The sequence below is a fragment of the Oreochromis aureus genome, linkage group 12 (genome assembly GCF_013358895.1).
Source record: "Oreochromis aureus strain Israel breed Guangdong linkage group 12, ZZ_aureus, whole genome shotgun sequence".
Taxonomy (NCBI): Eukaryota; Metazoa; Chordata; class Actinopteri; order Cichliformes; family Cichlidae; genus Oreochromis; species Oreochromis aureus.
Genome location: NC_052953.1, coordinates 20,561,786 through 20,589,775, shown reverse-complemented (window position 1 = coordinate 20,589,775; position 27,990 = coordinate 20,561,786). Strand labels below are relative to the sequence as shown.

Genomic DNA, 27,990 nt, shown 5'->3' with positions numbered 1-27,990 from the left:
CTTTCTTATTATTGAATCATGATCACTGACCTTAACTGTTCTGGGTGCTCTTGGAGGATGACAACTCCTGGAAAGGTTCATCACACACATAATACACAATAAACAGGAAATGAAAACAAAGGTGGGCATCATATCAATCAGATTCCATTATTTTAAAAAAAAAGGTGCTTGTTGATACATTGATTTTTTTAATATGAGCTGAACGGTCTTAAAGTTCAAGTATACTTTTTTCCCATTGTTCATGAACTCAACAGAAGACCGACGAACCAAACATTTTTCCGCTAATCGGAAGATGCTTACTGATTTCTATCGAGCAGGAACATCTCGAGTATACACGATCTTCGGAGGAACCCTTAACTCTGGGAGGAACCCCCTCCCCACGCACATGTTTACTCTCCCGCTGTGGAGTGGAGGTAGTGGTAGGTGACTTTGACATTTGGAGGGATTCTGGGGTCTGTGTCACATTAATAAGATAATGACGGATGTGTTTTAATTCATGATAAGTTCCGAGTGGTGTGGAGGTGTGGGAAATAATCAGTGGGTTTAAATCGGTTAGCCTGGTACTGTTGCTCTCTGGCTGTGTGAAACAACGCAATCAACAACCCGGGAGCAGAGCTGCCCGGTTTCTGAGTGTGTGCAGGTGAGTGACAATGGCATGTTTTGATTTACACGTTAACTTTAACTTAAAAGACAGTCCCGTTTTTCTCCAGACTGAACTCTGGAAAAGATCAGATCAGTGGGCTGATTTAACTTTTATGTCAGGCAGAATCAGTTGTTGTGTTTAGTTCAACTTTTCTGTTAGAGTTCACAGATATTTGTAAGTTTACGAGGTAAAATGTTCACGCCAGAAGTTGGATGCACCTTTTTAAAAGTGACATCAAAAAAAAAAACTCCTATAAAAAATTGATGTGCTTAACTTTTATTTAAAACAGGGAGTCATGTGAGAATAAGTCTGTTCTTTAAGGAAAAGCACAAGAGAAATAATTCATCTGCTATATGGTATCAGGATATATATTAAGAAAATAAAGATAAAAATGAAAAGTAAAGCTATTTCATAAATACATTCCTTCAGATCTTGTTGTTTCTCGAGGAAAGTGACAGTTTAGCCTTTTCCTTTTTTGCGTCAGCTTTAAATTTGCTCCAAAGGATAAATTCACTAATTTTGTGCTTCTATTATACAGACTGGATGTTAATAAATCTTTATATTTTTTCTTTATCTAAAAAAAACCATAAACAATGAAATCTTTCAATGGGACAAAGAACGCATGTGTCTAATTTAGATTCTGTATTTGGATGTGTTCAAGTGTTCCTGCTATTGCTGCTGTTTTTTATGGATGTTTTTTTTTCTTTCCCATCCTCCTTCACCTGAACTTCCCTTCCTTTCATTCCCTCAGTGCTGACCTTTACCCCACATGAAGCAGCGCATGCTCTCCATGTCAGCTGTTACAGGCAGGCTGTTTACAGGACTCTCGCTGGGAAATGTAGCCTGCAGCCAGGTCCAGCTGTCATAGATAACACACTCATGTGTGTATACATAGGACTTAGTCACCTAAAGTATACACGTGACCTCTGAGGTTGTAATTACTTCTCTTATTCTTACTTCTGTTTGACTGAATTTACTGAATAATTTACTTAATATATGAAAGTAAGAACTTCAGTGTTGCTGTCCTGAGAGAGTGTCTGACCTCTGACCTTCAAATCAGCAACTTAAACAGTACACAGAGACAAACACGACTTAGTATTTCAGTTTTTCTTATAGTCATGATGTATTTTAACATGCTTTAAAGAGGAGTTTATTTTTTATGGGGATTCATTAAGTTTGGACATCAAAAGAATTGTGCTTTTTCCAATGCTTGGAGAAAGACAAATATTTAATAGTGATAATAGTGATCTTTTAAAAAATAGTCTTAAACATTAAGTATATGAACAGTTGCCCAATTAAAACATAATAATGGCTGAAAAAAAGCAATTACTTAGTTGTTTTCTTAGTTGTTATAGTCATCATTTGCCCTGAAATGGCAAGTTAAAACAGTCTATCCCATTTTTAAAATCTAGAAATGTCTTTTTTTTCCATATTTCTTTGGGGTCATTTAATCTCAAATCACCTTTTACTTGACCATATTTTCCAAAAAACAATTTAATGCTGGAAATTGAAAATTTTGCATTATGTATTACAATCCTTTATACCCTGATAGTGGCCTTTCCTGCCATTAAAAATTAGTCAGGATCTGTAATTTGGGAAAGTTACACTGAAAAATTGGGAAAAATCTAAAAAATAAAAAATAAAACATGAAAGCAGTCCTTTAAAAAAATGCAACAATGTTTCATATGAACCGAGAATTCATTTTTCATTCCTCTTAGTGAATCTTAATTGATTTACTGCATTTATTTGCATGTTCAGAGAAGATTATGTCCTTACTTGTTGTTTTTTTAATGCGTCTTAATAAATTTTATTCTTAACATGAATTATCAGACTCGTCCAGGACAAAGTGTATGTGGTTTTTGATAATTAAAATCCTGCACATATTTAACAAAATTATTCTCTCAGATACACTTAATGTACCACCTGGAAACTCCAGAATGTAGTTCTATTGCGATTAGACTATCTACTGATATTTTTGTTTTTTATGGTCCGACATGTCATATTTGGTCAATCCAGCATGAAAGCTGAACAAAAATAGCATTTTATTTTTCATTTTTGTGACTAAGAATTTCCTATTTATAAAGTCCTTTACATATTTTATTTTCCATTATTCTCAAATACAACTATAGACCATTCAGACATTGTCATTAGTTGTCTTTTGCAGAGTTAAGTTTGTTTTATTAATGTATATTCAAATATGGGACTTCACTGAAGGCTTTCATTACAGTGTGGGTCAAGGTCAAGGTAACTTTATTTATACCCATAGGCAAGGTAAATTTGCTTTACAGAAAAATGATAGCATTTGGCATCCCTTCAATGCCAGCAATAGAAACGAAAAGAAACGATAAAAACTTAAAAACTTTAAGTTTTTAAGTTTTTCAGTGCATTTTACTAATTTTCAAGCTCTCATTCACTGCCGGTCGCTGCGTGCGCATGTGCCCAAGCAAGGCCTGAAAGATAGGCTTTACAAAAACTAGGATAGGAATTCACAGGCAATTATCATACATGTCCAAGATTTCCAGCAACTCAAAGATGGTTCATGATCAAGAAACGAGATGATTTGAGATGGAATGACCCTTTTGTGTTTTAGACCAAAATTACAGCTGCAGCTTTCAGCCACCAGGTGGTGACTGACACTAAACTATTTTTCACATTCATAGTTCAGACTCCAGTTTTTAAAGCACTTATAGAAAATCCATTCCAAGTGTCAAAAAGACGGTCGGCATACTGTTAACTTGGCTCACATTTGATGAAAAAAATGTTTCTGTTCTTTTGAATTAGTTTTGACATCCGCCTTGTTCCTGTTGCAGTTTCATGAGGATGTCTGTGAATGCTGGAGTTTGCACTTTGGGGATTTATTCTGTGGATTCTGCTGCTGTGGAGGATAAATAGTAAGACAGCAATAATGCCCGTGAAAGGGGAAGAACTTCCTTCTGCAGCCGAGGAGGACGTGCCCACTGCACGCAGCCCTCATGCAGGCATGCATCCTCTGTCAACAGTTCCAGCTGCCTCACAACATGCTGAACATAACGTGCCTCAGGCTGCCAGTGCATCTGCGGGTCTTTATGGCAGAATAGTGGACTCTGATGCTCTGCAGGACTCCACTGAGGCAAATTCAAAACAGCCAACGGTGCCGCCGACCACCCAGAAACCTTCTAAGAGCGTCCCACCAATGCTGAGCTCAGGACCTAAGGCGAGGGAGCGCCTGAAGTTTATTCTTGGAGCATCAGAGGATAACTCTTCGGATGAGGAACCTCTGGTCACGAAACCTCCAAGCGGTGCAGCTCAGCCACTGACCTCCACCATCAAATCTTCCCCTCCGCAAGCGCCTTCTGTAGTACCACAGCCCAGCTCAACGGTCATCAAGTAAGGGCTTTAAGTAAATGAATGTCAGCTATCTAGGTTGGGGCATGTTTTTACTGCTCTGTCATGTTATAAACAAGCAAGCCGTTCACTTACACCATTTATACACTCACACTATAATGAGGGAATAATGTAAACTGGATTGTTTTTTAGGTCTGGATGAACATTCAAAAAAAAAATTGGGCACACATTATCGCATCGGTAGCGCGCTCCTTCGTGCCCTGTCTCCACAAGCTGCACGAGCTGACCTGTGTTATTGTCACATGCCAAATATCTTGGCTCTATTAATGGAACAAGAGCCTCAGCCAATGACTTTGACAAGCGGTGGTGGCGTTAGTCGAGGTCAGAGCACAGCAAGCGCTTTGAAATTGTCAACAAATGTTAGTTTTCCTCTTGTTCCTCTGCGATATCGGTGAAGTGAGAATTACTTTCATACCAACGGGTGGTTTGTGATATCATGGAGGGTACGAGGATTCCTTCAGTGCACACAGGTAAGTAACTGGCTTGACACGAGTAGCTGAATTGACTTATGGTCTTTATTGTAATTTAAATATTCTTCTTTTTATTATTAATTTTCTTTCTTTCATTATTGGCTGTTTAAACAGTTTTTATTATAACTACTTACCAAAAGCATATTCGGGTTACGCTTATACACTATAATAAACATGGGCTTAAACTGCAGACCCTCAGCTTCACTTTGAGGGTATTCATATGCATATTAAATGAAGGGTTTAACTGTCAAAGATGTCTAATCTGTAGCCTCCTCTCTTTCGAAATTGGAAAATTACCTCAAAAGCGTGGCCGGTGCCTGCTATTTCCTCATTTTTCATAAAGGAACCAGTTAAAAGGTCAGTATTTGTTTTATTTTCTTTTTCCTTGAACCCACAACACATGGTCAAAGGAACATTCAGTGCATGTAAAACATGCAAGAGAAAAGAGCGGGATCATTAAGCTACATTCTGACAAAATAAGGAGGCACTGGTGAACTCTGCAGGTTAAACATGACGGGAAGTCCAAAGGAAGACACCGGTGGTGGTGGTGGAGGCTCACAGGATCCTTTCCATCCAGACGAATCAAGAAGACTCTCTAAAATGCATCCAAGTGATACTTATTCAAGTCTACTTTCAAAAGAAGACTTGAGCAAGCAGAGATGTAGAGACCCACCATAGGGTGGAAACCATACATCCGCCTGGTGAATAGAAAGGTCGGATTAATCTTTGCCAAATATCTTCAGTCTCTGGATGATTATTCCTTACACAGATTAATCAATATAAATATCAGAGGGATGTGGAAAAATACGGAAGCCAGAAAAATGCGGCTCAGGAAATAGAGCAAGTCATTTTCCAATTGGAAGGTCGGTGGTTCAATCTCTGTCTCCTTTCAGCCCATGCGTGTCGTTGGGCGAGACACTGAACCCCAAATTAGAATCTATCCATCACCACTGGAGTGTGAATGTGAGTAATAAATAAGTAATAAATGAAATGTGTAAATAAGTGGCTATGAATGCCACTGGACTTCATGTTCACAGCACAGATAGGCAATGACCCAAAACATACCCTGAAGCCAACCCAGGAGTTTGAAGAGTAAACAAGCTGCAGCAAATCTCAAAATTAAAAACCGTTTCTTGATTAATGTTCTAGCCACTAGCTGACAAAGATTTTGTTATATTTGTTCAATTAGAGGACTGTTTTGTTTATTTTTGTTTATTTATCCATGTATTTATTGCATTAAAACAATAAATAAATGGATATTTATTAGACTGGCTGTAGCTTAACAGGTAGAGCAGTCAATGCTAAATATCTTTGGTTAAGTTATTCTCTGATGCGCGCACTGGGGCGTGAATGTGTATGAACGTTAGATAGAAAACACTTTAGCCTAGAAAAAATGCTACTAGAGCTCCATCGGCCTGGATTTATGCGTGTTAGTGGATATATTGTGGTTTACACGGCGAAGAAGAGAAAAGTGAGATGTTTCGAAGCGTCTTCCTATACTTTGTTGGACTATACTGCACTTAAAAACAAACAAACAAACAAACAAAATCACTCTGCTCGTGTCGTGCGCGACCGTTTTTAGCCTCTTGATGCCCAATAATAATCATTTCCAATAATAGATTTAGCGGAGCACTGCTGGCTTTGTTTCCAAAGAGCAGCCAGCGCTTTGGCTCAGGGGACTTTACTTGCAGATATGCGGCTGCACATGTGGGAGGGGAGAAGGGAGGAAGCGGGCAAGAGGAAGCACTTTGTGGAAGTCTCCTTTGTTTTGGTTTTAGGTTTTAAAAACTCTTTTTTTATCCTAGTAGTAACACAGCGCGATGTGTCATGGAGGGAAACGACTACCCGGGTATCAGCTTATTCCCATATCTCCACAGGTAAGTCCAATAATGCAGAGGGCTGCTGCAGTTTTCGGTAATGCGATACTTTGGTATGTGGAAACTAAACACAGAACTAGTAGTTACTTTGTGTTGAAACTAGTGCCGCTGCAGCAGCTTTTGTAGGCTCGTTTGTGAACAGGAAGGGCCGCTGTAGTTTAGGGGCTGTGCACAGCTTGCACGCATATAAGGAAACGGTAATAATCAAGCAGTCATTAATGCCGCAAGCCTGTCACTGCGACAAGCCAGCGGTGTTTTAGCCCCACCGAGTTTTCTAGTAATCCCCAAATCGTGGTTATGATTAGATTATCACTGTTTGTGCAACGCAGTACGAAGCGTATCGGGTTAAACTAAACCCTCTTGTCCCGGAAAAAATGTCAGCAAGTGGTTGATACCGACATGGAAAGCGTTATCAGAAAGCAGCACAATAACAGACTGCATTTCCCTGAGTGAACAGGAGTGAAGTGTAAAGTTCACATATCAGCACAGGCGCACGAACTGCTGCTGCCCTGCAGCTTTACTGTGTGGCTTCACTGATGGGGCAAGGGCGTCTCTCCCTCGGGGTGGTTTAAAAAGAAACAGCGATACCCCGGACTGAACGGCACCCCGGCGGACAGATGACGATAATGATGGTATGTGCGTGAAATGTTCAAATGTTCTGGTGCCGTGCAGTCCAGTTATGTATTTCCAAACATGGGAAAAAGCTTCGCCTGTTTCTTATCGGTGCTCGCTGTGTGTTTGGTGGGATTCATGTGGTGTGATATCACTTAAAACAAGTACAGTTCAGTTGAACTTGTTTGCATTTATTTCATATTTAGTTGTAGTTGATTTATTATTGTTATGTGAAAAATGATATCAGAGAAAAACATTTCATTGCCCTTACACCACTACTGCATGGTAGTCTGTACCATGCCGGTCCAGGCTGTACTTGTTAAAAATGACTCATATATACATATACTGTTCAAAAACAACTTAACTGTTCTCTTAACTCTCATTTTTGCAGCCAGGCCTCAAAAGATTGATGATTTTGGTTTCCACTGACCCTTAAGACATTTTGTTTTCAACAAATTACACAATGTATGTCAGCTAAGATTGTCAAAAGCCAGTGTTTAAGTGAGTTTGACTATTTATTTATGAATGATTTATTATTTTGGGTCATGATTATTCTGAGTCATTACCTCCAGCGGAACATCTACGCTGCTCTGACATGTGAGACGGTGCACTGCCAAAATCAAAACGCCAAATAAAGGGCAGTTTTTAGAAGAATGGCGCTTAATCTCTGCAGTATTCTTTCTGACTGTAGTCATCTGGGGTGTTCACTACTGTTCGTGGGAAAAAAAGAAAAAAGAAAAACATTTTAAGCACACACATTCTAACACATCACTGTAGTTTCTCAGTCATCCAAGCAATAGGAATTCTTTAAGTGCGTGAAAATTTTTCATTTCTTATCCAAAAGATTTCTTCAGTTCTAAAAGCAAAATGTAGAGAGTCACAGTTATACCTGCGGTATAGAGAGTTAATACCAAGGTTCACTGAAGCTGTAAGCAGGTGTTGGCTGAGTGTCTTGCACACATTTCATGTGGGTTTTTTTGTTTTTCACCTCAAATCTGGTACATAGCATATATAACCAGCATTAGTGCTGGTTATATATGCTGTGTGTATATAACAAGTAGGAAATTGGACTAAAGGTAAAGTGTGCATGATTACACCATGATGACAACACGTACATTTATTGGCTTAGCTGTGGTGAACATCTGATAAAAGGGGCCGCCAAGAGTGGTAGATTCAATGCCATACCTGCAGCGTTCAGGTTATATTGTTCTGAGTTTAGTGTGCAGACTCTTGGATTTAAGGGTTTAAAAACTGGGCTGCTCCACAGCCTGCCTGACTGATTCTAGCCTTTGGGTTTTGATTTTCAGTTTAAATTCAGTTGCTTGTTGTCTTTATGCAGTTCTCTGTGCTATTTTTATTTTTTATTTTTTTCTGCTTGGGTGTGACATTGTTGAGGAGGATATGCAGAAGACCACTACCTGGGTGATTCTTCTGATTCTTTTTCACTGTGGGTTTGTTTGGGTCAAGACTAACTGTGAACTTTCCAATGCAGGCCTAGCATGTCTGGTCCTCACTTGGTGAAAAAAGGACGCGAACACAGAAAGATGGATCTACACAGGGACTTTACCGTGGCCTCTCCTGCTGAGTTTGTCACAAGATTCGGTGGCAGCCGTGTCATAGAAAAAGTAAGAACAAAGCCCTTCTTGAAATTTCTAATTTATCTACATTTTTCTGAGCGATATTTATGTTGGGTCCTCTTACAGGTGCTGATCGCTAATAATGGCATCGCTGCAGTCAAATGTATGCGCTCTATCCGCCGCTGGTCCTATGAAATGTTTCGCAATGAGAGGACCATCCGCTTTGTTGTCATGGTAACCCCTGAAGACTTAAAAGCTAATGCAGGTAATTGTTATCAGTCATCACCTAAAACTTATGTGATGAAAGTAGAAATGCTTTTCTTACTGTGAGTCAGCTCTGAGCCTTGCTGCCTGTTTCCCCGCAGAATACATTAAAATGGCCGACCACTATGTGCCTGTACCCGGTGGCACCAACAATAACAACTACGCCAACGTGGAGCTGATAGTTGACATTGCAAAAAGGATTCAAGTGGAGGTGCTGCTCACCGTTTATTTACACAGCAGTTCTTTTTAGCACGGGCCCTCCGTGCTGTATTCAGTTGTTACTTTCTCTGCCTGTTAATAAACAACAATCTGTTTCTGTGCACATTCCTCTTTACAGGCTGTCTGGGCTGGTTGGGGTCATGCATCTGAAAATCCCAAACTGCCTGAGCTCCTGAGCAAAGCGGGCATTTCATTTTTGGGTAAAAGAGCAGTTTCTTTCATTTTATTACTTTCATTTAGTTAGAAAGCTCGGTGCTGCTTCTCATGATGAATTGACCTCCGCTGTTTCTCTCAGGGCCATCCAGTAAAGCCATGTGGGCTTTGGGGGATAAAGTGGCTTCTTCCATTGTGGCCCAGAGTGCCGACATTCCCACACTACCATGGAGTGGATCAGGTGATGCATTTCCTCTCTGCACTATCCCCGTTATGAAGTGAAGAATTAGTTAATGAAATTAGCAACTTTTCACAAAGCAGCTCTAAGCTGGTGTGAGAAGGTTATCACTGTGCTCTATGCAGTCCTGGAAAACATTCAAAACATTTTTCAATCTTCCGTGGAGTAGACAGAAATTTGATTGCGCACCAGGTTGAGGTGTAGATGCACAAACTCCACAGGCCTCAGCTGGCATGTTAAATGTGACAACTGTAAAGCACAGTGGTGGCACAGACCTGTGCACATTGCAGTCACTCAGTCTGTCATGAACTCCTTTGTATACCAGAGTCAGATGTGAGGCCATCAGCCTGACAGCTGAAGCTTGGCCAAAACTGCATTATGCAACAGGACAATGATCCCAAGCCCAGCAGCAAGTGTACAACAGAATGACTGAAGAAGTAAAGAATCAAGGTGTTGCAATGACCCAGTCAAAGTCCAGACCTTAGCTCAACTGATATACTGTGGCGGGTCCTTAAAAGAAACATTTGAATGAATGCCCACAAACCTCAAAGAACTGATTGTAAAAAAAAAACAACAAAAAAAAAACCATTGGGTCGCATGACTGTTACAAGCATTAAACTTGTAATGTTTAATAGGATATACTGTGCTATTTTGCACATGGCGTAGACTCCATTATGTAGTACATACTCAGTTCCACATCTGGGACCATTTTGTTCTTACTTAGTGTGTGCTTGTGCTCCAGATCTGAGACTGGACTGGGCTGAAGAGGACCAAAGAGAGGGCAATGTCATCAATGTTCCTCCAGAGGTCTATAAACAGGGATGTGTTCACGATGTAGACGAGGGGATAGCAGTAAGTATAGTAACAAATCAATGATATTAATATCTACGAATGTATTTTTTTTTTTTTAATCAAAATTAATCTCTTTAGTATATACTTTCGGTTATAAGTTGTGTCTGGTGTGTATTTTTCTTTTCTCTTCAGGAAGCTGAGAAAATTGGTTATCCAGTTGTAATCAAGGCCTCTGAGGGTGGAGGTGGAAAGGGTATCCGGAAAGTTGAGAGCTCTGATGATTTCCCGGGTTTCTTTAGACAGGTTTGTGCAGTTATGTTTTACAAACTAATGTCTAATTTACCCCAGATCTTTTACATTTTCTAGTTAGCTGGGATGTCCACGCTTAGTTGTTAATTTTTAAGAGTCACAAAATATAATAAAATGGCACAGTACTCAGTTTGATAGACTTCCAGATTACAGCTCTATACTAGATAGGCTGTGATTGTAGAGGAACAAGAAGACTTTACACTTGATATATTATTCTGAGTGCAGGTACAGACGGAGGTGCCCGGCTCACCCATCTTCATCATGCAGCTGGCTCAGCATGCGAGACACCTGGAGGTCCAGATACTGGCGGACATGTATGGAAATGCCATCTCTCTGTTTGGACGAGACTGCTCCATCCAGAGGAGGCACCAGAAGATCATTGAGGAAGCTCCTGCCACCATAGCTCCCGTTTCAACATTAGAGCAAATGGAGCGGGTAAGTTTATGCCCTTGTATTCTATCGCTAACACCCTAATGTCTGCTCTTTGATACATATTGTCTCCTCTTTCTTTCTTTGTGGCCTAGTGTGCTGTGCGACTGGCCAAGATCGTAGGCTATGTGAGTGCAGGTACTGTGGAGTATCTCTACTCTGAAGATGGAAGTTTCCATTTTCTGGAGCTGAATCCTCGCCTGCAGGTGGAACATCCTTGTACAGAGATGATCGCAGATGTAAACTTGCCAGCTGCTCAACTTCAGGTAAACCTCGGTTCGGAGGCTCAAACACATAATTATACCCAAGGAACAAAATAAGTCATTAGTTCTTATTGATCCTATAGATGCTGATCAGATTCTCCCATCTAAATATCTGCTTAATCTCTGACAGATTGCGATGGGCATCCCCCTTCACAGAATTAAGGACATACGTGTGCTTTATGGAGAAAGTCCCTGGGGTGACACCATTATTAACTTTGAGTCTCCAGATTGCGTTCCTCGTCCGAGAGGCCACGTCATAGCTGCACGGATCACCAGTGAGAACCCAGATGAGGTGGACTTCAGCTTCATTAACCAGGAGACGTAACACTGTGTTATGTACTGTTCATGTTTTTTAAACCACTGATTCACACTCACTCACTCACAGGGGTTCAAGCCCAGTTCAGGCACCGTGCAGGAGCTGAACTTCCGCAGCAGTAAGAACGTCTGGGGTTATTTCAGTGTGGGCGCGACCGGTGGCCTACATGAATTTGCAGATTCCCAGTTTGGACACTGTTTTTCATGGGGCGAGAACCGTGAAGAAGCCATTTCGTAAGCTCCTTTATTTTATTTTTTCCTATTATCAGCTATTTGTAGGTAGGCTGTGCGGCAATGGCCAGTAACACAGTATCTGCAACTGCCCATGATGTTATAAAGCGGTACTCTGTTAGAAGATGCAACATGCTTTTGCCAGCAGTGCAATTGTCTTAAATTTGTCAGCCTTAACTGGTGTTAGATTGTTAGTGTCTGTCACAGACAGTGTATGTATTTGGGTTTCACATTTTCTGTATTTTCCAGAAACATGGTGGTGGCTATGAAAGAGCTGTCCATCAGAGGTGACTTTCGGACGACGGTGGAATACCTCATTAAGTTACTTGAAACCGAAAGCTTCAGAAACAATGACATTGATACCGGATGGCTGGATCATCTCATTGCAGAGAAAGTGCAGGTAAGAGACTGAAGACAGATATGCACCATTAAACTTGTGTAGAATTCCTTTAATTCACAAAGCCACGTGTTCTTTCTGCAGGCAGAGAGACCAAATACCCTGCTTGGTGTTGTCTGTGGGGCTTTGCTTGTTGCAGATGCTATCTTCAGAAAGAGCATGTCTGACTATCTACATTCCCTGGAAAGGTCAGTAGGCACTTGTCGTTAATGTTTCACTGCAGCGCTCTTCCTGTGTGTTCATGTAATTGACTTTTATAAACATTATCTGCTGCATCTGTAGAGGTCAGGTACTGCCTGCAAACAGTCTGCTCAACTCTGTCAATGTGGACCTAATATATGAAGGAGTCAAATTCTGTCTGAAGGTATCTGCTTTATTCCTTTCCTGTTTTTTTTTTTAAATTCAGCCTCTTACCTTTTTTAATGAATAAATTATCACCGATGTTTCCTGCAGGTGGCTCGCCAGTCCCCAACAACGTATGTCGTTATTATGAATGGCTCGCACATCGAAATAGACGTCCACCGTTTGAACGATGGCGGCCTCCTGCTGTGCTACAATGGTAGCAGCCACATCACCTACATGAAGGAAGAAGTGGACAGGCAAGGCTACCACTGCGGGTTTTTTGGGGGTTTTTTCAGTTTGGTTATTTACTTCTGGTTTAACTGATTACTCATTACTCAGCTTTATTTTAACCTTTCAGGTTTCGGATCACCGTTGGCAACAAGACCTGTGTTTTTGAGAAGGAGAATGACCCCACAGTCCTACGCTCGCCCTCTGCTGGCAAACTGCTGCAATACATGGTTGAGGATGGAGGTCATATTTTTGCTGGGGAAACTTATGCAGAGATTGAGGTAACAGAGTGTACAGTGAATAGGATTTTGTGATTTGTGCCATTTCTGCCGGTTCGTTTTGCTTCACTTGTCCTTATTATTCAGGTGATGAAGATGGTGATGACGTTGACTGCGCAGCAGTCTGGCTGTATCCACTTTGTCAAACGACCGGGAGCGGTTCTGGAGCCTGGCTGTGTGGTGGCACGTATGGATCTGGACGATCCCAGCAGTATACACAGGGTGGGTTATCCAAGAGCACATCAAAATCTTCATTTCTAATTTTTTGCAAAAAATTCTAGCATTACTTTGGTGTCCTGTTTACATATTTGGTCTGTATCTATTCATTTTCTTTTCTTTTACTTCAGTGTAAGTTCTTCCTGTTATTGAAATTGCTGTCAAAACTTCCTCTCATTTTCTTTCCTCTTCCTTCGCAGGTGGAACTCAACACGGCGGTGCTACCGCCTCAGCAGCCACTTCCCATGGCTGGGGAAAAGCTTCACCAGGTGTTCCACAGTGTTCTTGAAAACCTGGTTAATGTCATGGATGGATACTGCCTCGAAGAACCCTACTTTAGCACCAAGGTATATATCAGCCCTTCTGCCGCTGCAGATTTCTCATTACAATACACAAAAGCGTTTTATTGATGTTTACGAGCATGTTTGCATGTAAACCTGCAGCTGAAAGAGTGGGTTGCTACCCTGATGAAGACTCTAAGGGACCCCACACTGCCGCTTTTGGAACTTCAAGATATCATGACCAGCGTAGCCGGCCGTATTCCAGCTACTGTTGAGAAAGATATCCGCAAAGTCATGGCTCAGTACGCGAGCAACATCACCTCCGTCCTTTGCCAGTTCCCCAGTCAAAGGGTAAAATGCTATGCAAAGGGTGCTTGTGAGCTTTTTAAATAAATCGCTTTTACCAGTGTGATAAGATGACGTTTGGCTTATCTGATTCCAGATTGCAAACATTTTAGACAGCCATGCAGCAACCTTGCAGAGGAAAGCTGACCGAGAGGTTTTCTTCATGAACACTCAGAGCATTGTACAGCTGGTGCAGAGGTCTTTTTTTTTTTTTTTTCAATTTGGTCAGATGCATATAGTGTAGTGGTGGTAGTAGCAGTAATATCTTTGAATTATGTTACTGTTGTAATTGTTGACAAATCTGAATTTTTTCTGTTCAGATATCGGAGTGGAATCCGTGGCTACATGAAATCTGTGGTTCTTGATCTGTTGAAGCGCTACCTGCAGGTAGAGATGCAGTTTCAGCAAGGTAACATCAGCACCCCTTCAGGTTTTATGTCACTTCTTCTTTATTGCAATTGCAGTTCTGTTATGATAGAAACACTTTTTTTTTTTTTTTTGGCTCTTAACAGCTCACTATGATAAGTGTGTCATCAACCTGAGAGAGAAGCACAAACCTGACATGAGTCCTGTGCTCGACTACATCTTTTCTCATGCTCAAGTATCCAAGAAGAACGTCCTGGTCACAATACTCATTGTAAGGCTCTCATTGTTTTTCACTGAAGCAAACCTGATAACCGTTCACCCTACACAAAGTCACATGGATGGTCAGTGATGGAGGTTTGTCTTTAACTCTGTGTAGGATCAGCTGTGTGGACGGGATCCCACTCTGGCAGATGAGCTCATGGCTATTTTGAATGAACTCACACAGCTTAGCAAGATGGAGAACTCAAAGGTAGCCTTGAGAGCTAGACAGGTAAGAGAGCTTGCATTGAGTTTTGCTATTTATTTTTAATATAGTAAACCTTCTAGAGAGAGAGAGAAGCAAAAACTGTAGGAATGTCCAAATCAACAATCTGTCTCATTCTTAAAAAGAAGGTCTGCACTGACCAGCCCAGCAACACCAAAAGGTCTGAAAGACCACAGAAGAAAAATAAATTGGATGATGACAGTTTTTTGTTTTTCTGTGGTTAAGAAAATAATGTTTCAACATCTAAAAAAAACTCAAGAACAACAAGGTGCAAACTGCTGGTTACACTCAGGAACACAAAGGCCAGATTGGAATTTGCCAGAAAAGATCTTACAGATGCTGCACCTCTGTGGCAGAAAATTCTTTGAACAGATGAAACCAGAATGAACTTGTACCAGACTGATGGGAAAAGGAAAAATATGGAGGAGGATCCAAAGCATTATCTGTAAACATGGTGGAGACAAAGCTATCGCATGGACATGCATGGCTTCCAGTGCAACTGGGTCTCTAGTGTTTATTGATGATGTGACTGCTGATAGACACGGCAGGATGAATTCGTAAGTGTACAGGCCTGTACTCTCTGCAAACTGGTAATGATCCAAAGCGTACTGCAAACACAACCTAAGAGTTTGTCTAAGGCAAATAAATGGGATATTCTTCCGTGGGAAATCTTTCATTGGCCAAGTCTGTCACCTGATCTCAACCCAGCAAAGCAGCTTTTCAGTTATTAAGCTGAAGGTGTCTGTGGTATAAGCCTGGCAGAGCATTTTAAGGGACAAAAACGAAGCCTTTTGTGATGTTCATGAGTTCTAGATTTTCAGGCAGCCACTGACTTCTAAGGATTTTTATCCAAGGATTAAAAACAGTTCTTATATATAAAATTCTGTTAGTTTGTCCAGTTATTTTGAGCCTCTGAAAATGGTGGACTGTGCAGAAAAACAACTATAATTATTTAGTAATTATAGTAAAATCTGTAGAATTAAAGCTGAAAGTTGTCACTTCAATCGCGTCAAGATTTTTTGATTTGAAATCCACTGTGGTGATTGACAGAAGCAAAACTACATGATTCTGTCTTTGTCCAACAAATTACAGATCTAACTGCATATGTTTTGTTGAAGTTTGAATAATCATGCATCTGCTTTAAAGTTATTTTATTTGACTATGTTGTTATAGTATTTGCGAATATCTCATAGGTCCTGATTGCTTCTCATTTACCATCATATGAACTGAGACACAACCAGGTGGAGTCCATCTTCCTGTCAGCCATTGATATGTATGGTCACCAGTTCTGTCCAGAGAATTTGAAGGTTGTGTTTTGTATTTTAAAAAACGTTTTTGTTACATCACTTTAGAGCAGTACATTTATGTCGTGAATCATATATGAATAATATATTTTTTTTTTTATTTGCCACAGAAACTCATTCTCTCTGAAACCTCCATTTTTGACGTTTTGCCCAACTTCTTCTATCACTCCAATCAAGTTGTATGCATGGCTGCTTTGGAGGTATGGTTAGTGCATTCACACTGACATTTTCTGTCTTATGCGTTTTTGTTAAATAGTCATTCTGTTGTTCTGTCTTGACTTTCAGGTGTACGTGCGCAGAGGTTACATCGCCTACGAGCTGAACAGCATCCAGCATCACCAGCTGCAGGATGGAACATGCGCTGTAGACTTTCAGTTTATGTTGCCATCGTCACATCCAAACAGGTGACACTTTTCCTTCAGACCGAGGACGAATCAAATGATGTTCTCTAATTTTTGAGTCACGAATGAGTCACTACCACCTCCAAATTTGACCACATATTTCCTCTTTGTAGCATCCGAGGCTGTAAGCTTTCTCTTTCTCTGTGGAGATCGTTCACTTGTATTGATGGGGATTCTTTAAAGAGACTTTTCATATGAAATCCAGGCCTTAAAAACATAATTTAGGTGTCCTCTCTCCAATGGTGGCCTGATCGATCAATCCAGAAAAGAAATGTTCACCTGTCCCCATGGGGTACAGGTGCAGTGCCACCCTGGTGCTGTGAAGTAACATATGGCTAACCCTGAATGCAGTTTTGCCATACTTGACTTTGATGTGAATGTGCTTAGTCTCTTTAAAATTGCTTCAGTCTAATCATATTACCAGACGTAGTAGACATACAGTTTGATTATGCACTGCTAATATTCACCTGTTAATCATCTTATTTCAGAGGGAGCAGCCCTACTCTGAACAGGTAGAGTAAAGCTCCTCCCAAACAACCAAACCACCGTATCGTCTGTTTGTCTCACAGCAATGCATGCTGGATGCACCATGTTGCTTTTTCCTTCTGTCCAGATACATTTGCTTAAGGACTGATTTGTCCTTTTAAATTCACTTTTATGCTGAACTGGCCCATCTGATTTTTTTTTTTCTGCTTCTTTCAACGTGTAAAGCATAGCTGGGCTTTTTAAGAGGCACATTTTCAGCTTTTTTTCCATGTTCCTCTTAAAAATCTCAGGCCTGAAATTACATTAATTGCTACCTAATGGCCAGCCTGCATTCTCCAACTTCTCATTTGCAAATCTAAAACCCGATATAGTAACAGTTGCTCTGGATTACAACAGCTCATAATCCCTTTCAGCTCACTTCCTGGTGGGGAATCGGCTTTGAACTGAGCCGGACTTGAGTCATGCATCTACTGACATCATCTGGACTTTAGCTGATGACTTGACTTGGCGATCCTCCCTGTACTCCGAGATAAAAATACATTATTTAGCTAATCAGCCAGACAGCAGATAATCGGGCCACGTAAGCAGGAGACAAAGGTGCATGCACATAAGCACATAATAAAATTCAGGCAGTAAAACATTTTGGTAATCAGAATTACAATGTCTATATTCCATAATTTAAATGAGCGAGTATTGTGCAAAAGTCTTGAGCCACCCCTTGTTTTGTCATATTTTGTTTCCAAGGAGCCAGACTTCATTTTATTGTGCTTTTTTCTTTTCTTTTCCAAAGTGCTCTTGGTCAACAGTTATTCTGGCTTTCTGGAGGACTTTCAAAGTTTTTCTTTGAAATTGGCTGCTTTTTCACTTATTTTCAGTTCAATCCTAATATCTGATTATTTTCAAAGGTGATTGCCAAAGGAGCTATTAGCTGAAAACTTGGCATATCTTGCCATGCTATGCAGTGTGTCCTTAAAAAGAAAAAAGAAAAGAGGAAACTGGAAAAAGAAGTTTCATGCCTTAGAAAAAACAAAAAACCCTAAAGCCGGTTAAGTCTTTGTCAGGAAAAGAAAATCCAGCCAGGACTGTCAAAGACTGTGACTGTAAAGGATACATTCTTAGGGAAGGGAAACAGGGAGAAAAGGCTGATGTTTGCTAAATTACACAAGAATGGGACTGAATATCAGCAGCAACAGATCTTTTTTTTTTTTTTTTTTTTTTTTTTTTTTTTTTGAGTGATGAACCCATATTTGACATTTTTCCTTCAAATATCATCAATGTGTACATAGGAGGTCAGGAGGGAGGAACAGTGAGTGTATACATCCCTCTGTGGAGGGAGGCGCAGTTGTGATTTAGGGCTATATTTCCATCAGTGGTGTTTGGAATCTTGTCAAAATAGTCCTACTTGCATGACAAGGATCCCAAACACACTGTCAGTGCAGCAAAAGCAGACCTGAATAGAAAAAACACAGTCAAACTATCAGTCACGGATTGGCCTCCCAGGAGCCCAGACCTCAACATAATTTAAGCAATGTGGGGTCATCTTCACAGAGAACAGAACAAAAGGCAGCCAACATCCAAAGAAAAGCTTTGAATGTCCTTTAAGAAGCCTGGAGAACTATTCCTGAAGACTACTTAAAGATATTAGAAGAAAGCTGCCTGAGAGAGTTCACCTTTATTCTTCAACGTGGTCTCACCTTTACTTTCAAGCTCGTCAGAATTGTGCAAACTCAGTTTTTGCCTTATATACTGTTTTTCCATGTACGTTTGCACGTTTCAGCAAAATATGAAGAAATGAGTGGTGGTTTAAGACTTCATCACTGTCTAAAATTTGATACTAAATCAGATGACAGGTTCTATCAGTTGTGTATATGTAACCTGTTACCCACCCTTATTGGACTTGACTGAGAACTTTATGTTTAGGACTTGTAACCTTATAAAAATCCTTTAAGCTGCCTCTGCTATCACCTGTATGTAATTCCAATGTGATCTGATGGTGGTGACACTCTAATTTGTTTTTAAATAGACAAGACAAGTTATCCACTCTTGCTTTAATTGCTCTCTTTATGAATTTTTGGGCAACTTGTTGGTTAGTTTTATTGAAGAACATGTCTCACCTCATTGTCCAGTGGTTTTGACTTATTTTTAAATGTATTTTTTTTAGGCTTCCTGTGCCACTCAGTGGATCAGGCCAATTTAAATTGAGAAGGCAGGGCAGCGAGCTCCTCCTGGATGGAGCCTTATCTCCACCATGCCAGCGAATGGGGGCCATGGTGGCTTTCCAGTGTTTTGATGACTTCAAAAGGTCTTTTTTTTTTTTTTTTTTTTTTTTTAAATTTGATGAATTATCTCAAAGAGAAATTGATCAAATGTTAATGTCTTTCTTTTGGTTTTGCAGGAATTTTGATGAAGTTCTTTCCAGTTTTGCTGAGCCACTTCTGGAGAATACTCCTTTCTCTGAGTCCTGCTCCAGTTTCTACGATGAGGAGCACTTCAAGGTGAGCGGCTATGACTGTATAGGGAGGACAGGTCTTAAAAATAATTAGGCTGTTTTAATCTGTATGTGCAGGCTCTGATTTCTCTTTTATCTCCTGCAGAATGCCAGGGAGAACCCAATCCACATCATTAATGTGTCCATAAAAACAGCAGACACAGAAGATGACGATGCCTTGGTCCGAGCCTTTACTGCCTTTGCCCAGTCAAAGGTTACCAACCAAATCTAAAATAAAGCATTCTTCTATTAAATAGCAGATCAGAGTTTTCTTTTTTTAAATTTTCAGTGATTTTGACTTTTTATTTTATTTATTTTTTTACAGAAAGCTATTCTCTTCGAGTATGGAATAAGGAGAATCACCTTTCTGATTGTACAAAAGGTAATTGTGTATCTTATGTGCAGTGCATCATGATCATAGATGGCTTTAATTTCATTCACATATTACTCTTCATAAAATCAAGATTGGGGGGGTATTTACCTTGACTAAATCCTATTGTTCGTTTTTTTTCCATTTGGAAAGTCCTTGCGGGCTACTTTTACTTTGAAAGGTCGCAGTCTAATTATTGTTTTAAATTTTCATTTAAACAGAGAGAATTCCCCAAGTTCTTCACATTCAGAGCTAGAGACGGGGTGAGTGCTTTAAACAACCTGCATTTACAGATCTGACATGTCATTTCTAAGGAAACGATGACTGAATCTGCGCTTCCCTTCAGTTTCAGGAAGATCGTATTTACCGGAATCTGGAGCCAGCTTTGGCCTTTCAGCTGGAGCTCAACCGAATGAGGAACTTTGACCTGACAGCTGTTCCCTGCGCCAACCACAAGATGCACCTCTACCTGGGAGCTGCTCGTGTTCAGGAGGGTGCTGAAGTTACGGACTACCGCTTCTTCATCCGAGCAATTATCCGCCACTCAGATCTCATTACAAAGGTAAGTAAACGGAACTAATTTTGACTTTTGTTTTATATGTCCAACAAGATGAGAAATGTACTTGTAGCATGTGTTATTTTGCTGTTTGAAAAAGATTTTTACACTCAAAGAACTTAAAGCAACTACATGTTTATTTATAACCAGGAAGCTTCATTTGAATACCTCCAAAATGAGGGAGAACGTCTGCTGTTGGAAGCCATGGATGAGTTGGAGGTGGCCTTCAGTAACACCAGTGTTCGCACAGACTGCAATCACATCTTCCTCAACTTCGTCCCCACTGTTATCATGGACCCATCTAAAGTCAGTGTTCTGCAATCTCTATTGCAGTATATCTTCACAATAAGTGATTAAGATAAATTATGCATAGATCTCTCGAGATTATACTATATTTTATTTTGGTGAATAAATTGTGCTATGACTTTTTTTTTTTTTTTTTTTTTTTTTTAAATATACACTACATAATATTAGTGTTTTATCAGTCTTTCAGGTATGATTCTCTTTTTTCGTAAATGTTTTACTGCTTTTAATATTTTACTACTTGTTTGTTACTAATATTTTGTTGTATCAGTAGTCCACATTCAATACCTATACCGTGACCTGTAAAGCCTTCAGACTTCACATGTGACATGCTTGGTTGTCCTGATCTTTGATTTATCAGATCGAGGAGTCTGTCCGCTCCATGGTGATGCGATATGGCAGTCGCCTTTGGAAGCTGCGCGTCCTTCAGGCAGAGCTGAAGATCAACATCCGCCTTACACCGACTGGGAATGCCATTCCCATCCGCCTGTTCCTCACTAATGAATCTGGTTATTATTTGGACATCAGCTTGTATAAAGAAGTCACTGACCGAAGTTCTGGACAGGTAAGGACAGTGTGTTAAACCTTTTTTTTTTTTTTTTCAAACCACCAGGAGTTCATATTTTATTATTATTTTTCACAGTCATACAAATGTAAAAAATCAACTTGCCAATTTGTCCTTCTCAGATCATGTTTCAGTCATATGGGGATAAGCAGGGCCCCTTGCATGGGATGTTAATCAACACCCCCTATGTGACAAAAGACCTGCTGCAGGCCAAACGCTTCCAGGCTCAAACTCTGGGTACTACATATGTCTATGATTTCCCTGAGATGTTCAGACAGGTACTGTTAGCTCACTGATTTATTTATTTCAGTCTTTGATGTTCTGATGTTGTCTAAGCTCACTGTGAAACTCTTCTCGTAGGCATTATTGAAGCTTTGGGGTCCAGGGGACAAATGCCCAAAGGATGTGCTGATGTGCACTGAGCTCGTCCTGGACCCTCAAGGCCGACTGGCACAGATGAACCGCCTGCCTGGAGACAACGACGTAGGATTTATTTTTAAATTTTTTTTTTAAGATCATTTTCATCAAAGGATGTTTCTTTAGTGATGCTTTTACTGATTATAATGATTCTCCTCCAGGTGGGAATGGTTGCTTTCAGGATGAAAATGAAAACTCCGGAGTACCCAGAGGGCCGAGACATTATTGTCATCTGTAATGACATCACTCACATGATTGGCTCATTCGGCCCTCAAGAGGACGAGCTGTTCGTCAGAGCCTCAGAGCTGGCTCGCACGGAAGGCATCCCCCGCATTTACCTTTCAGCCAACAGTGGGGCGCGCATTGGCCTCGCTGAAGAAGTCAAACACATGTTCCACGTGGCCTGGATTGACCCCGCTGACCCCTACAAGGTCTCTACACGTGTTTACTTTGTGAAAGCAGATGAAATAACTACTGAATTATTGTAGCTGTTATTTTACATTTATAGTGGGTTGTTTATTTTTCTTCCTGCAGGGTTTCAAATACCTTTATCTGACACCTCAGGACTACACCCGTATCAGCGCCACCAATTCTGTTCACTGTCAGCATGTAGAAGAAGGTGGAGAGTCCAGGTACGATCTTTGCTCGTAGGACGTTGCGAAGTATTTGACATCCTTTACTTTTTGGATGCTTGTTAATTATTTTATATATTCATTTCTTATGTTGTGGCTCCTTGTTTTTTCTTGGACTTCATATTTTAAGGTAAAGACGTTACAACATTACAGTTTAATTAAAGAAATATTCAACGAGCATAGAGAGACAGACGACAAGCAAGACAAATCACAAACTACAGTTTGTTAATAACAGGCAAGAGTGGGATTAAAAGGCTTGTTCATTGAAATCTAAAATATTTAACTGAAATCTAACTAATCTGAACTGATTTGAATAATAGAGATTTTTCACCTGTTTCAGGTACATCATCACTGACATCATTGGGAAGGACGACGGTCTTGGTGTTGAGAATCTGCGAGGCTCGGGCACCATTGCTGGAGAATCTTCTCGGGCCTATGAAGAGATCGTTACAATCAGTCTGGTGAGAACATGGATCTGATTTTACTTAGCAGCAGCAGCAGCAGCAGCAGCAGCAGCAGCAGCAGCAGCAGCAGCATGCCAAAGTCCCTGAGATTTTCATGTAAGCCTGTTGGTGCTCTTGCAGGTGACATGTCGTGCTATTGGAATTGGAGCCTATCTGGTCCGTTTGGGGCAGCGAGTGATTCAAGTAGAGAACTCTCACATTATCCTGACGGGGTCAGGTGCTCTAAACAAGGTTAGTAAGTCTAATCAGTTTTTCGCTTATCCAGCCAAAGGGCCAATGGGCTGTCCCCAAGAAGGAAAAAAAAACAAAAAAAAAAAAACGTCAGTTCCTGTTTCTTTCCAGGTTTTGGGCAGAGAGGTGTATACTTCCAACAACCAGCTTGGCGGAGTTCAGATCATGTACAATAATGGAGTCACACACACCAGTGTGCCAGATGACTTTGAGGGCGTCTTTACTATCCTGCAGTGGCTCTCTTACATGCCAAAGGTTCTGCTGAATGAGTGAATTTCACACATTTTGTCTAAATATAATTATACAATAACTGAGGCAGTCCTTCAGACCATCTCATATAGTTCTTCTATCTTCACAGGACAAACACTCACCTGTGCCCATTATAGCAACTACAGATCCAGTGGACAGAGAGATAGAATTTACTCCCACTAAAGCACCGTATGACCCCCGCTGGATGCTAGCTGGCAGACCTCACCCGGGTAAGCTGCACGATCTAAACTCTAAAACTTCTTTATGTCAGTAGTGAATGAAATGATTTTGTTTTTTCATTTGTGTTGTTAGTGGTGAGAGGTGCCTGGCAGAGTGGATTCTTTGACCATGGCTCTTTCATGGAGATCCTGAGTTCTTGGGCTCAAACAGTGGTGGTTGGGAGAGCAAGGTAAATCTGCGCACTTGAAACGTACTTTATATGTATGCTAAATTGCAACTAGACCTTAACCACAAATTGAACGAACACAGGTTAGGAGGAATCCCCCTCGGCGTCATCGCTGTTGAAACTCGCACGGTTGAGTTCACAGTGCCAGCGGATCCAGCCAACTTGGATTCAGAATCTAAAGTGAGTCAATCTCTCTTTGCATTTTTGCCGTATAATAAAAACATATAAAGCTATCACTCTTATTTGAAGAGCATTTAAACTCCATATTCTGTGTGTTCATGTCAGGTTCTGCAGCAGGCGGGTCAGGTGTGGTTTCCAGATTCAGCTTTTAAGACGGCTCAGGCGATTTGTGACTTCAACCGTGAACGTCTGCCTCTCATGGTGTTTGCCAACTGGAGGGGCTTCTCTGGGGGGATGAAGGGTACACCATGAATATGCTAAACTCTGCACAGAGATTGCAAGACATGCAGTCCACACTGATGACATTTGCACAGTCAGATATTTTTTGTTGTTTAGGCACCACACTTCTGCACTTCTGTTTGAATTCAAATTATGGATCTCATAATAAAGTTATATTTACAGCAAAGCTTAAATGTTTAGAGAGGAGTGGCTCATACATGTGGTGCAGGACATGTATGAGGACAGTGACACAGTGTTGAGGTGTGCAGCTCGAAGGATAGATGGGTTTGGAGATGGTGATAGTAACAAAAAGGCAGGAGGCCAAGCTGGAGATATTCAGACTTTCACTGGGAGAGACCAAGATGGTCAAGATTAGAAATAAGTACATTAGAGGGAGAGCTCAGGTTGACTGATTTAGAGACACAGTTAGAGAGGCAAGGCTGGGATGGTTTGGACATGTTCAGAGGAAGGATAGTGGCTATACTGGGCAATATGTTAACCATATCTCATGTCTTGTTATGATCTGATAAACCACAGCTGAAGCTCTGCACTTTTAATGCAGTATTCATTATTGCATTTCATAAAAAAGAGCCGTGTATCTGCCAAAATATTTGCAATCTGGACTATCAAACACTCTTGTGTTAATCAAGTCTTCCTTTCTCCAGACATGTATGACCAGATATTAAAGTTTGGGGCCTACATTGTTGATGCTCTGCGTGATTTCCGCCAGCCAGTGCTGGTGTACATCCCACCACAGGCTGAACTGAGAGGGGGTTCCTGGGTGGTGATAGACCCTACTATCAACCCACTGTGTATGGAGCTCTATGCTGACAGGGAGAGCAGGTACATGAAGAAAAGTAACGCTTCAAATCTTAGAAATTTTGAGGGTAAGTTTGACATTTATGCTTCTGGGTATGCTTTTTCTATTCAGAGGGGGCGTGTTGGAGGCTGAGGGTACAGTGGAGATCAAGTACAGAAGGAAAGACCTCCTGAAAACCATGAAAAGGCTGGATTCGGTCTATGCTAGTCTGGCTGAGCAACTTGGTAAAGCCTCTTTCTGTCTCAAGTCATCAAACGGCCTAAATATTTGAACTTTCTTTTCCATTATTTTGTTAAAGAGAGCTGACTCTGAGCTCTTCTGTTTAACAGCTTCCCCTGACCTGTCTGACAAAGAGTGCAAAGAGTTGGAGGCAAAACTCAAAGCGAGGGAGGAGTTCCTGTTGCCCATCTACCACCAGGTGGCAGTGCAGTTTGTCGATCTCCATGACACCCCAGGCCGGATGCAAGAGAAGGGGGTCATCAATGTGAGTGTGCACTTCAGCACTTCATGAACAATTTGGTATCAGGACTGTGTGTGTGTGTGTGTGTGTGTGTGTGTGTGTGTGTGTGTGTGTGTGTGTCACCAGGAATTACAATGGAATCCAAGCTTTTCAAACTTATGCTACTGCTCCCTTTTGATCCTCTTAACAGGATATTTTGGACTGGAAGAATGCTCGCAGCTTCTTCTACTGGCGCCTACGTCGCCTCCTGTTGGAGCAGGTGGTAAAGAGTGAGATTCTACAAGCCAACAAGGATCTCAGCGACGGGCACATGCAGTCCATGCTGCGTCGCTGGTTTGTTGAAACCGAGGGAACAGTGAAGGTATGTGAGAACAGCAGTTACTGCACAAAATTCAATTTGCTCTGTTCGTTTTTTTGAAAAGTGCAGGTATTAGAGAGTAGGCTACTTTATTTACCTTAAGACTTGTGAATTGTCAATGTATTTTAAATCATCAAACTGAAATTATGAGACTTATTTACTGCTTATCCGAGTCATGTCTAGTAAAGTGTTTTTGGCTGTGGATCACAGATCATGAGCAAGTCATTGTATTTGCCATGCATCACTGCATAGGTTTAAAGACATGTTCTCGTGCTTTTCCAGGCTTACCTTTGGGATAATAATCAAGCAGTAGTTGAGTGGCTTGAGAGGCATTTGTCCCAAGAGGATGGCATCAGGTCAGCTGTTCGAGAGAACATCAAATACTTGAAAAGAGAAAACACTTTAAAACACATTTGCAGGTATGGAGACACACACCGATGGGTGCACACACAGCACATTAGTTTATTATGTCTCAATAAATTCATAAAAGGAGCGTTTTGGTCAGAATCACTTATCACATTTGATCATGTTTAGGGAAAATTACCTGTAGTGTTGCAATATTTTTAAGGGAAACTGAATCAGTTCCCAGTATTTTTCCAGAAAATCTGTGAAAGCCTCACTTAGACTATATTCTGGATTTTACAAAGTAATTTAATACCAGTGGAGTGATGGTGGTGATAGACGATCACACCGACTTTCTTGATATAATTTGATGCCACTGAAAACTATTTTTTTCTCCAGCCACATTCAAATAGAGTTTAGTACACTACTACATACATACATACATACTATATACACTATTATTACACACTAATACATTAGTATTAGTCACACAGCCTGAACTCTCTGACAAGCTTTATTGTCATTTCTTGTAGTCGTCAGGAATAGTTCTCCAGGCTCCTTGAAGGACAAAAAAAAAAATCTCTTTTAGGTTACTGTTAAGTAGTGTAACAGACAGAAAACATTCCTCTGAAAATGGTCATGTACAAGGACTGGACTGAAAATAAATGAAAAAGGAGCCAATGTACAACAAAAATATTTGCAAGACCTTCAAAAAGCCCGGGGAACTATTGCACAAGATCTTTTTTTTTTAATTACAAGAAAGTCTGGCTCATTGGAAGCAAAATTTCATGTAATGAGAGTTGGCTCAAGACTTTTGCACAGTACTTTAGTTTATAGAAGAACCCATACCAGTTTTTATATTTTCCCCCTCTGCAAATATTATGTGAGAACATGTTTAAAAGACAACTTCCCCTTGTGTCTAGTCTGGTCCAGGCCAATCCTGACGTAGCCATGGACTCCATCATCCAAATGAGCCACATCATCACTCCGTCTCAGAGGGCCAAGCTGTCACATCTACTGGCGACTATGGACAGCACCAGCGACAGTTAGCCTATGATGCCTTATCGGGATGAACTAAAACAAAACTCTGTGAATCTTGCATTTAAGATTACAGTTCAGGTATTTAAAAAAAATGCACAAGCAGAGCGTTCTCTGTGTCCTAAACTTTTGTTCTACTGAGTGCCTTTCCCATTTGAAAATGTTAGTCTTTCACATTGTTCATTTATGCACTCACTCACTTCAGCTGCTGAGTCCAGGAACACAGTTTCCCAGCCCACAGGTTATCACTGTGATGCACATTTCACTTTGCTGTATTTCTGTACAAGTTTCAGTGTTGAATTTGCCTTACTCGACTATTTCCAGTCTAATGAGCCTGAAGTTATTCAGACTTCATGAAATGGAAGACTTGATATGTCAGTGCTAGTTATCGTTGTTAGTTAAAGATATTACACCAGGAATGAGCTTTCACTTTTGAATGTAATCTGTCTAAAAATAAGCTTTAAACTGCCTGTTAGTAATTTGATAATTATTGAGATAAACCAAAAGAAAAAACCGTTAACCGTCAGTTCTGTCTTACTTGTACTTTGAGTCAGTAAATAAAAGTTTGACTATTATTGCAATCAAGAATATTAAATATTAAAATAGCTTATTTTATCAAGCAGGTTATGATTTTACTCCTGATGTTTGACTTCAGTCCATCTATTCTCTTTGTGGTATGTTAGGGTGGTTTTGCACAGTATTATGAACGATGGTGTGACACTGTTCTGAGCACCTCATTTGTAAAACTCAGGTTTTGTGAAAAATAGATTGTAATTGCCAAAAAGGTCATAAAAGCCTTACCTGTGATTAAAACACCAGAAACACAAGCCGTCACGTTTCATTTGAATGTATATAAACGATCTTTGCTATGACTTGTATTTTACCAAAGGCTGTACTTTAATAAAAGCCATCAATGTATTTAAATATGAAGAAGCTTCTTTTATTTACCCATTTGACTTTTATTATGATCAAGTTAGTGAACGTAAGA

At 40.4% G+C, this 27,990-nt stretch overlaps 1 protein-coding gene across 4 annotated transcripts; it reads left to right on the top strand.

Annotated features, from left to right (window-relative positions):
* Positions 1-422: 422 nt before the first annotated feature.
* Positions 423-27,926, top strand: acacb (acetyl-CoA carboxylase beta). Of its 4 annotated transcripts, XM_031755303.2 has the most exons (54): positions 423-640; positions 3,454-4,009; positions 8,479-8,611; positions 8,690-8,828; positions 8,929-9,038; positions 9,165-9,246; positions 9,342-9,440; positions 10,180-10,289; positions 10,422-10,532; positions 10,764-10,973; positions 11,063-11,233; positions 11,361-11,522; positions 11,616-11,779; positions 12,026-12,176; positions 12,258-12,361; positions 12,456-12,537; positions 12,627-12,772; positions 12,874-13,024; positions 13,109-13,243; positions 13,438-13,584; positions 13,681-13,869; positions 13,961-14,061; positions 14,184-14,272; positions 14,376-14,500; positions 14,606-14,719; positions 15,907-16,020; positions 16,128-16,217; positions 16,303-16,421; positions 16,907-16,930; positions 19,066-19,206; positions 19,300-19,399; positions 19,499-19,606; positions 19,718-19,774; positions 19,984-20,025; positions 20,109-20,324; positions 20,469-20,624; positions 20,983-21,186; positions 21,309-21,464; positions 21,547-21,669; positions 21,765-22,034; positions 22,138-22,235; positions 22,576-22,696; positions 22,820-22,930; positions 23,042-23,185; positions 23,289-23,409; positions 23,492-23,588; positions 23,669-23,765; positions 23,871-24,006; positions 24,650-24,827; positions 24,916-25,028; positions 25,134-25,288; positions 25,455-25,625; positions 25,905-26,041; positions 26,888-27,926. In XM_031755303.2, the coding sequence occupies exons 2-54, from the start codon at positions 3,474-3,476 to the stop codon at positions 27,012-27,014; spliced, it is 7,287 nt and encodes a 2,428-aa protein (XP_031611163.1). In that variant the 5' UTR covers positions 423-640; positions 3,454-3,473; the 3' UTR covers positions 27,015-27,926. The 4 variants fall into 4 exon arrangements, with proteins under 4 accessions (XP_031611163.1, XP_039476374.1, XP_039476375.1 ...); XM_039620440.1 differs by lacking the exon at positions 16,907-16,930; XM_039620441.1 differs by lacking the exons at positions 423-640; positions 3,454-4,009 and adding an exon at positions 6,198-6,374.
* Positions 27,927-27,990: the final 64 nt, after the last annotated feature.